Raw genomic sequence first — 11,079 nt, 5'->3', positions numbered from 1 at the left:
TAATTACAAGTCTGCCCATCATAGATTTGACAATTTTGCCCCCAAGAATTCTACACAACATATGATTAATATGTATATCCACACATTTAAAATTAGATAATTAGGACCAAATTCAAACTTGAATCAGATCACAATTTGGGCCCATTTAAAACTTTAATATAATAAAATATACACACTTATAAACATTAGTTGTGTACGTCTACACAACTTATGCACATAGGTCTTTATATCCCTACATAATGTGTGGTCCACAACCCAACACTTTAATGTTAGAATTTTGTAAAATACCCAGAGACATTACGAGTGTTGCTCAATCCATGTTGTAGGGCATGATAATAGTACAAGAAGCAATAATGTATCGTTTTAAAATAGAAGAGGCAAATCTAATGTAGCAGATGGCACAAAAATAACACTACACTTAAAGGCCCCCCTTCTCTTAACAAAGACTCCTTGTCTTTTTAAAAATTTTTGTAAAAGTCACTTCATTCATTGAATTTCTTAATTGATAAAGTAAAATTAATAGTTACTATTTCTTTTATAAATAGTTACTCTTTTGAATCTTTACATTTGAAAAGCATCACTTATTGGCAATTTATTTTAATTTTTTCCTCATGTTTATTTTTTGCCTGTGCCTTAAAATGTTGATCATCTTTTTAATAAAAAAAATACTTATCAAAAAATTATTTAATTCAGAAATCACCATTCTCACTCGTAATAATTCCATTAAAACTTCGTATATTCCAAAACTTGCAATTACTTGTTTAATGTCCCGTCACAATTTAGTAGCCACCCTTGCACAAGAGGTCTATACTTACATTATGTTAATTGTGTGTTATTTTTATATTTTAAATATTAATTATTCTATAGTTGGATCTTTTAGGATTATTTGTAAGTTTAGAATTATTTGAAAATTTCTTATTATTTGTCATTATAATTTTGATTAAACTTGGGAGACAAAACGTATTCTATTATGTTTTGGAGCCAAACTTGACCCAGCTCAGATTGGTCAAAAGTTCGGCTTAATTACACTCATAGACTTTCTATTAAATAGTTATTCTTTATATTATATATTCTAATATTGTGCGCATGCATTATTTTTTTATTTTATTTTATTTTTTTAAAAGATATATAAATCACTAATTTATTAAAAATAAATAAGCACATGCATTATATATTTGATAGGTAATATAATAAATATAAAATATATATAGACTTTTAGAATAATCATATTTAACAAATTCAAATATGAAAGACATGGATGCCTATTGAACAATAAAAATTATTATAAATAAGATTTAAAATTGAGAGTTTTTAATTAAAAAAAATACATAAAAATTAGAAATACTGGTATTTTGGTCATTTTAATGTATTCATGACAACATATGTAAAGAAATATTCTTTTCAAAACATTTACAAATAAATGTTCTTTTCTATGATGTTGTCATTTTAATGTACTGATTTTTTGGTCATTTTAATGTATTATGTAGAAATATGAGGACGTAGAAAAGGATCCATTTGGTGAACAAGATAAGATAAAGACAGACAGAATATGAGAACGTAGTAAAGGATATGAACATGATAAGCTAACATCCTACCCTGTAATTTGCACCAAAAAAGTTATCGAATAACATTTGGTTATTCTATTTTACGTTTGAAGTGGACAAGATAATGGTAAGATGTGATATGAATTATATGTAAATAGACATAAATACCCTTTACATAGAAGAGATTTAGAAGTTCAATAAAAAAAAAAAAACCCTTTAACCGTTTCAAATGTGAGAAACCTTGTGAAATTGATGTCCTATTAGTTGTTGACAAATTTCTTGCCCCAAGCCTTGGTTCGACAATCAAAAGAAAGGGATACAATGAAATCAGAGAGGGAGATAAACCAAGTAAAGACAAAAAAAATAAATTTAATTTTTTATTCTATCCTACTCATTTCTACCCTGACTCCATAACTTATTGGCTCGCCAAACAAAAGATAATGTGAGGATATGATAAGCTATCATATCCTATCGTCCTTATCCTGTCCACACACCCGTTAGAAAAAATATATGTTTTTTGCTATGATGTTGTATCTAACTATGAAATTTGAGTGATAATAAAGATTATAAAATATTTTTGATATTTAATAATATTTTTTATAATCTTAGTAAACCCAAGAGTTAGGATGAAAAGTGAAAAGTAAAACATTTGAATTTAGTCCCATTGATGAAAGTTAAATAATAAAAAAAGGGTAAACTGCCCAGATAGTCCCTAAACTATGGGGTTGTTCCTATTTTGGTCACTGAAGTTCAAAAAATTTCAATTGCGTCCCTAAACTATGTATTTTCTTCCAATCAAGTTCTTCTGGCTAACAACGTTATTAACAAGCTGACGTTGCTGGTCACGTCATTGGCAACTTTCCACGTCAGCTTGCCTAGTTGATTGATGAGGTTACTAATTCTAAAAATATTCTGATAAGTATAAAATCTTTCTAATAATAGCATCTTAAACGCATATTAGCCTAGCATAGCTTAAAATAATTTTTGTTTAATGAAGAGAGTCACAAATGTTGCATTAATCTATCTGGAATTCTATGCAACTCATTCACTGAGAGCTATCTATCATTCAATGCCATCCACCAAGCAATTACTATATTCCCAGTAATATTGAGAACACATAGGAAATATAGACAACTAGATATCTATCATAGAAATTTCTTTCCCTAATAGAAACTGTCGCTGAATTTGACTGCAGGACTCTCACAAAAATAACTAGATTTCTATTCCATCACCTATAGAACCAATAGAAAAAAAGGCAGGTAATGGTCACCTCCAAACTTGATTTCATGAGACAAAAATCAACACTGAAATCACCTTGTTCTTCAGGTTTTCAAAACAACTTGACAGAAATCAAGACCAAAATCAGACACCAAGGTTATTCTTGGGCGGGGAAAGAGAAGAGAATAGGCTTCGGGAAAGGGCGCCTACCTCAATATTATTCTCCTCCATGACACCACTTCAGCGATTGCTCAGTCTCTTGCCCGACTTCATGGATGAATAAAAGGGAAAGTGAGAAGTTTAGGAAAGTAAAAATGTTCACTGTAGAGGTAAAAAGAAATGAAGCCATTTGGAATTAGAAGACAAGCTGACGTGGAAAGTAGCCAATAACGCGGTGAGCCACGTCAGCTTGCCGTTAACGCCATTCACCAGAAGGACTTGATTGAAAGAAAATACATAATTTAGGGACGCAATTGAAATTTTTCTATCAATGGTCAAAATAGGAACAACCCATAGTTTAGGGACTATCTAAGTAGTTTACCTAAAAAAACAAAGAAACAACTTGAGATCTACTGTGGTTTTGTTTCTGAATCAACTATTAAAATTTTGTACCATTATGGTTATGGTTCAATTTTAATTGGTTTAGTTTCAATTAATCAAAATATATATAAAAAATAATATATTTATATTAAATAATTTTATTTAATTAAAAATAAAAGTTCTTGTAAAAGTAGTTTTGATTGGTTCAAACAGTACTCTATCTTTATTTATGATATATAAAATAAATAAATAAATAAATAATAATAATAATAATAATAATAGGGAGGCAATTATAAATTTTGCAATTCATATATATACAAAATACATACAAGATCCACAAACAAACACATGATGAATATAAATAATCTTGTACTTCTATGTATGAAAAGTCATCAGAAAGAACATTTCATTATTTCTAATTCTTATCAGAGAAGTAACATGCCCTAAGAAAAATAACCCACCAAAAACTTTTCTAACCAAACAGTCCATAATGACTGATAGCTACAAGCAAAACATCATACCAACCAAAATCAAGGAAACTTAGCTCATTAACTTCATGATTTTTCCATGTAAACAACAATATATGTGAACATTTTGACAAAAACAAACTTGTTATCCAAACCACCATTCAACAATCCTTATTCACAATCAAACATATATATTACATAAAAATATATATATATATATATAACCATTGCTACTGAACACCATCTTCAGCAAAACTGATACAAGAAATGGGTGGCTTTCATAGGATATATTCTTGCATTCTTCTCCTCCTCTGTCTCTTAAAAACTGCCCCTGTAGGCTCAGTTCCTAGTGAAAAATTCTCCATCATAGAGTACGACAATGTTGCGGAGAATGCATTCGAGCTTTTTGAGATGTGGAGCTCAAAGCATGGCAAGGTTTATCATCATCCATCAGAGAAAGCCATGAGGTTTGAGAATTTTCAGAAGAACCTTGCTTATGTGCTTGAAAGGAATGCACAGAAGGAGCTGATGCCGCTCGGTCACACAGTCGGGCTCAACGTATTTGCTGACTTGAGCAATGAGGAGTTCAGAGTGAAGTATCTGAGCAAAATGAAGCTTGCTGGGAAGAGAAAGATGGCAGGAATGGAGGGGAAGAAGGAAGAATGTGACGCGCCATACTCACTTGATTGGAGGAAGAAAGGGGTAGTCACTGGAGTTAAAGATCAGGGGCAGTGCGGTGAGTTTTTCTTTCTTTTCCTTTTGATTTCTTCTGGTTTTGTTTCTGAACTCCATTGCCGATCATGCTGCCTCCTTCACTGTTTTAGAAGAGAACAATAAAATACAAGTGTTATAGATGAATCTTGAAGCAGTCATGGCTAAAATAAGGGTCTGAATGACGATGAAAAGCTCAAACTAGAGAAATTGGTTTGCAGTAAAAAGATTCATTTCTCCAAAGAAAAATTTCATCATGTAGAGATACTAGTGAATTTTCATAAATGTCTGGAGATACATAGCTCCATGTAATTTTCAACAACAAATGATAGTTTCCTTCAAGGTGGATGTACATACAGGGTGTGAGGGTGAAGATAAATCGATGTTCTGCACCACACAAGTAATTGTTGTGTAGAGATTACTTGGACATTCTAGCAAAATATCATCCGAACTATAGGATGCATTTGGTTGCACACATAGATAAGCAAATGAAACAAAATTCATAGATAAAGATTTTTAAAGTCCTTTTGTCATTACCATTGCAGGGAGCTGTTGGGCGTTCTCTTCAACAGGGGCAATGGAAGGCATAAATGCCATAGCCACAGGGGACCTTCTCAGTCTTTCTGAGCAAGAGCTTGTGGACTGTGACACAACCAATGACGGATGTGATGGCGGTTATATGGATTATGCATTTGAATGGGTCATAAAGAATGGAGGCATTGACACAGAGCATGACTACCCTTACACAGGCCAAGATGGTTCTTGCAACACTGAGAAGGTATGTCCCCAGGGGTGTTAGAGATAATCTGGCACTAGAGTAGAATATGAAGAGTATTTCATGTCAATTATGCTACACAAACTGATTTTAGAAAAAGAAGAGGCACAATTCTCATGCACAACACTAAAGAAGCATCCTCTTATTATTTAACTTATCGAAATCTGATATAAGCTATAAATTTTCTTTAGGAAAACATCAAAGCAGTAACGATTGATGGTTACCAAGATGTTGCTCAGAATGAAAATGCCCTCCTGTGTGCAGTCGCCAAGCAGCCCATCAGCGTGGGGATTGATGCGTCATCGATGGATTTTCAGCTATACACAGGAGTAAGTTGAGTATATTCAGTATCAAAATACTACTGCATGAGTCTGACAACTGCCCTTGTAATAACTTTATCGACAAATGAATGTAAGTAAATAAGAACTCTAATTTCTCACACACAATGATCAAGTAACACATGCACATGTACTGATTGATACAGGGGATTTATGATGGAGAATGCTCAAGTGATCCGGATGATATTGATCATGCAGTTTTGATAGTCGGGTATGGTTCAGAAAAAAATATCGGTTACTGGATTGTCAAGAATTCATGGGGTACTAGCTGGGGCATGCAAGGGTACTTCTACATTAGAAGAAATACTGGACTACCTTATGGTGCATGTGGAATTAATGCGATGGCTTCATACCCGATGAAGGAATCCACCTCTCCATCACCTTTTCCATCTCCGGCAATACCACCACCACCACCACCTCCTCCTCCTCCGAGCCCTATGCCAATCAAATGTGGTGGACTATCATACTGCTCGGCAGGAGAGACTTGCTGTTGCATTTATCAATGGATGGACTTCTGCTTGCTATATGGTTGCTGTGCTTATGAGAATGCAGTCTGCTGTGCTGGGTCTATTTACTGCTGTCCTCAAGATTATCCCATTTGTGACATTGAAGATGGACTTTGCCTCCAGGTTTGAATCTATAACATCTTACTTTAGGAATAAGTTCGAGTACAGAGCATACAGATACTTGATATTTCACACCAAGTGAATAGCTGGATAACAAATCACTAGAATATATTAAGAGTGCATTATATTACTGCATCATGGAAAGCCTTATACAATAGCATTAACATGACTTGAAAGACCAATAATATTGAGAGAAAGAAAAAGTATTAACTGAAAAGGAAAGGGATCATTCATTTTCATCTTCATGTAAGTTCATTTGCAGATGCCAATGATACCTAAGTTCCAACATTGTTATTTCTTGCAGAAAAATAGAGATTTCATAGGCATCAAACCAAAGAAGGTAAAGCTAGCTAAGCACAAGCTACCATGGGAAGCAATTTGAAGCAGCCCAGCATGCCAACCTCATGTGGAAGAGCGATGGACTTGAAGCCTTATGCTGAACATCAAATTTCAGAAAGTCTACAAATAACTTCTTATTACTTTAAAAAATTATGTTATATAATATTTCAGACCAAGCTTTATTACACAATGTCAATCACTTAGAATCAGTATTTATGCAGTTTATATCAATTAAAAGGCTTGAGAGTTTGGCACTTCTCCTGGTAGTCTCTGTAATAGTTTCAAATGTAGTTTACTTCTAGTTTATTCAGAGCTCAATGAGTGAACAGAAATCTGAGAGAAACATAGCATTTTCAGGTATGAAAAGTCTTTGCTTCCTAAGAGTAAGGTATATCAGTGAGCTCTTAATCAACATCCGAAGGGACCTTGTATCTTACCATTTGATTCATTGTGGGGTGCCCTGCTAGACAAAATAAAATACGTATTATTGTGCAATGCATGCATGATCATCATTCTGAAATAGTTTGGAAATTGGAAAGCTACCTGAAACCTTTTGTTTATGGATCACATTCCCACTGGCACAACCCTTGTTGACAATGGCTTCAATATTCGGATATTTTGCGATTTCTAAGCGTGTATTTCAGTTTACATGAAAACATTGATACTTTTTTATGAATAACAATGCATAAAACATGGATTTATCAAAAGGAAAAAAAAAAAAAAGTGTTCTGTGGTACACAAGATGCCCTGTTTGTGGAAAAGGAGGAAAACCTGTAAGCAACAGATATTTTTTTTAAGTCCACCTATTTTGGTTGGTCATGAGCTGAATTAAGGAATAGAAGAAGAAAGAAGGAAAGTACAGGGGTGAAAACAAAATAAAAGAGTTGAACTTACCTTACTATCTTTTCCTTGCCAGTTATTCCTCAATCCAAACATGGTCTATAAGTAAATGAGCGCAGGATTTGAAACACAATCAGCTTCCAATCAATACAATGGAAAAAAATACAGGCTATAGACATGAAAGTATTGAATATAATAAGGATACTGAATGACGAAAATTTTAATCATGAACAACTAAATGGGGAGTCAACAGAAAAACTAGCTTCCATGATGAACTCCACAAGTTTACAATTGAACTCGTACACAAGCCAATTCTAACTAATTAGATAATAATTTCCAGAACCTTCGTTTATTAACTAATAACCATTTGAAGGATACACCAAATTCATCACTTAATCTCCCTTCTCTGCATCACCCAACTCTAAAGACAAGGATGCCCTCCTCGTTGGATATGGCAGAAATTTAGTGAATAAATTCTCCGAGCCAAACAGGGAGCTCGCAGCACAAGAAGCCCCTGATTCATCATTCAGCAAGGTGTAATTATAACTGCTCACATTCCTGAAGTAGCAACCACCAGTACTCTCATACCTATACACTTGCTTACTGCCTCCAACACCACTAGTTACCAAGTTCCCCTTCACACGCATCTCACCCTGAGAATCCTGCAAGTTCCACAATGAGCTAAACACTAACCCATCCCGCTCCCCCAACAACTTCTTCTCATTGAATCCTCGCGATAAATTCGCAAGCAGGGAGTAACTATCATTAACTTGATCAGTAGTTGCCGTGTAAACATAGAGAGGAAAGGCCTGAAAAACTTGCTCTGAATAAAGACCAGAAGATGGGTGCCTGACATAAGTTCCAAAATGGGAACCTGTAGTCTGGTTGATCACCTGCACACTCCCATTGCCATCAAACACCATCAAATTCTCGTACTCAAGTTTCTGAAAGAAATGTGTAGAGATCTTCCCATAAGATGAATTAACCCACCCAGTAGCCGACAACTCCCTCCTCGCATTCCTCCTGAAACTCCCATCAAGTCCCTTGAACTTGTAAACAGAGGACTGCTCCAATGCCGGAGCTTTATACTCAACAACCTCCCCATGAACATGGTCATTCTTCCCATCCAACCAAAGATGCAAATTTGCATCCACAAACCAAACATCAAGAGCATCAGTGACTCGGAACCCAAATTCATGCAGTTTTCCATCTAAAATCTTTCCCAGAAAAGGGGTAACCTCTATATCATAAGATGGAAGATCAAAAGAGCCAATACCAGTGATAGGCCTCCAAAGAAGAGGATTAATCCCACCAGTATAGATCACTGGGAATGGCCACACAGCACCAATAACACTATCATCAAGAAAAACCACAACTTCACGAAATGCTCCATTCCCAGGCATACCAGTGATGTTATTTTCAGTTATATAATCATTAGGCGGATTAGTATACCAGAACTCATCATTAGAATGGAAGGAGACGAAAACCTCAAGCACTGCTCGGTAGGTGTTGGTTGGAATGCGTACCTGCTTAGATTGAGCATCAGTCGAGTTCTGGATGGGAAGCCACAAGCCATCATTCAACGGGAGGCTTCTCGAGATGGGGAGAATGAGATCAGCGGGGGAGTTGAAACCAGGTGTGGCGGAGGAGTGATCGCTGCCGTCGTAGTAGAAGTGGAGGGAGATGTTCACGTGGTAAACGCCGGTGTAGGTGGAATCAACGAGGTTTCCGAGGTAGACGGCGAGAGTGGAGGAACGAGCAAAGATGGAGGAGTACCGCGTGACGTCCTTGCGCACAGTCCATATGATACCATTAAGGCGAGGCTCGGCAGTGCAGCTACGGAGAAGCTCGACGCCGGAGAGCCAAACGCCAAAGATGCGATCGAACTGACGGCCGCGAGAGGTGGCGGTCCACTCGAGGACGATCTTGGAGGGAGGGTTTTGGGGACAGTGGGAGGGGAAGGAGTAAGGAGCGGTGACAGGGGGCTTTCCGTAGGTGAAGGCGAAGTCGTGCTGGAGAAGAAGAGTGGAGCAGGGAGTGGAATCGGGGATGGAGATGGGCTTCGTGACTTCGAAGAAGGTGGACGGGGGGATGGTGGAGGGTTCGATCATGGAGTTTTCGAAGACTCTGTGGATCGATCGGTGGAGGTGGGCGGTGGAGACGGAGACGAAGAAGAGGAGGAGGAGAAGGAGGAGAGGAGGAGAAGACGCCATTGCCGGCATCGGAGAGAGACGACAGAGGTTTGGCTTTGGTTGTGTGGAAATACACTCGTTGGTAGGAGGGGTATTGTTGAAATAATTAAGAAAATTTAATTATAGGATTAGTTTAAACTAATCAGCTGTCAAGCGGATATTCGGATGCTTTGTTTTTACGTTTTACTTTTTAGGGTGGATTTGTTTGGTATTTTGGGATTAGTGCCGTTTACTTTTTGTTTTTAGTCAAAGGGTTTTCTGCTGTTTGACTTGTTTCTTGTGCGTGATTAACATTGGGTTATTTATGTATGTGCGTGAATATAAGTATAAATGGGATAAGAATATGAAAATTTACATGAACTTAAATTATATATTTGGCATCTCCTCTTTTTAAGTTTATAAAAGTTTTTGAAGAGTTTTGAAACAATATTATAATTAAACAACTCATATCATAAAAATTATTTTATATTTTATATTTTAAAAATTTATTAATATTTATTACATAAATAATTATGTGTAATTAATGTTTTTAATTATTAATATTATAAATAATATAAATAAAAATTTAAATATTATTAAAAAAATTAAAATTATTCTTTAAAACGCTGATTTTACATCTACTATGTATAGATTATTTAAACTTATAATAATATTTTTTTTAGAAGAATTGGGTTTATAGATGTAAAAATAATATTCAGACTGTCAAGGGGTGATAAATTTTTGATCATAAAAACAATTTAAAATAAATGTAAATGGTAAATATTTGAATGAGGAATGAATTTTTTATGATTAATTTAGTCTAAGTTTTATTGATATTTTTCAGCTAATGGATCAAGTAGAGTGAGATCAACCATTACTCATAAGTAGGCCCCACAAAATATCACAGTAAACATGTGATGCGTTTAGTAATATTAATTTTTAAAAAATCTAATTATTATTATTACTTTTAAATAATTAAATATTGTTTAAGAAAAAAATTGTGTTGCTGTTGTACGTTTTTTTTCCTTTACTGTTGTTTCTGATTCCCTCAACTGTTCAATAGGCAGGTTAAAATTAAATGTAAATTGGTTGAGTTGTTTATTGATCCACAAAATTCACTGCAAATCATATGGCGTTTATATATATATATATATATATATATATATAGGGGCGAAGCTCAGGGTGGGCGAAGGGGCCATGGCCCCTGATTTTTGTTTTTTGTTTTAACTATATATTGTTTTAATTATATATTATTTATTTATTGTTAATTATAATACAAATAAAAAGCCACACTTATATATTGCTTAAAAATTTGTTTCATTAAAGATTTAATAATTTTAAAAGTTAAAATTTTAAATTTTCTGTTTTCATATTCAAATATATTCTTTAAAATTAATTTTTTTAATAAATTAAAAAAATACATATTTTTTTAAAATAAAATTTGGGTTAAATAATCAAAGGGAAAATATAATTTGTTAATTATAAAAGAAATAAGGGATTTAAATTAAAA

General features: G+C 34.5%; 2 protein-coding genes across 2 annotated transcripts; one reads left to right on the top strand and one right to left on the bottom strand.

The window, feature by feature from the left end:
• The first annotated feature begins 3,979 nt into the window (after positions 1-3,979).
• On the top strand, positions 3,980-6,876 carry LOC120260876 (low-temperature-induced cysteine proteinase-like). The gene is made up of 5 exons (XM_039268450.1): positions 3,980-4,505; positions 5,026-5,258; positions 5,447-5,584; positions 5,740-6,222; positions 6,524-6,876. The coding sequence occupies exons 1-5, from the start codon at positions 4,037-4,039 to the stop codon at positions 6,599-6,601; spliced, it is 1,401 nt and encodes a 466-aa protein (XP_039124384.1). The 5' UTR covers positions 3,980-4,036; the 3' UTR covers positions 6,602-6,876.
• A 706-nt stretch (positions 6,877-7,582) lies between these two features.
• Positions 7,583-9,648, bottom strand: LOC120260875 (peptide-N4-(N-acetyl-beta-glucosaminyl)asparagine amidase A). The gene has a single exon (XM_039268449.1). It carries the CDS (start codon positions 9,618-9,620, stop codon positions 7,791-7,793), a length of 1,830 nt encoding a protein of 609 aa, XP_039124383.1. The 5' UTR covers positions 9,621-9,648; the 3' UTR covers positions 7,583-7,790.
• Positions 9,649-11,079: the final 1,431 nt, after the last annotated feature.

This window comes from Dioscorea cayenensis, chromosome 5, assembly GCF_009730915.1.
Source record: "Dioscorea cayenensis subsp. rotundata cultivar TDr96_F1 chromosome 5, TDr96_F1_v2_PseudoChromosome.rev07_lg8_w22 25.fasta, whole genome shotgun sequence".
Lineage (NCBI taxonomy): Eukaryota > Viridiplantae > Streptophyta > Magnoliopsida > Dioscoreales > Dioscoreaceae > Dioscorea > Dioscorea cayenensis.
The sequence above is the reverse complement of the archived record's forward strand: the minus strand, read 5'-3'. Positions and strand labels throughout refer to the sequence as shown.

Bases quoted from the DNA above. Each gene is read 5' to 3' on its own strand.
- LOC120260876 (XM_039268450.1), top strand. From the start codon at position 4,037: ATGGGTGGCTTTCATAGGATATATTCTTGCATTCTTCTCCTCCTCTGT. The intron at 4,506-5,025 runs GTGAGTTTTTCT...TTACCATTGCAG, and splicing joins TAAAGATCAGGGGCAGTGCG to GGAGCTGTTGGGCGTTCTCT. The intron at 6,223-6,523 runs GTTTGAATCTAT...TATTTCTTGCAG, and splicing joins AAGATGGACTTTGCCTCCAG to AAAAATAGAGATTTCATAGG.
- LOC120260875 (XM_039268449.1), bottom strand. From the start codon at position 9,620: ATGCCGGCAATGGCGTCTTCTCCTCCTCTCCTCCTTCTCCTCCTCCTC.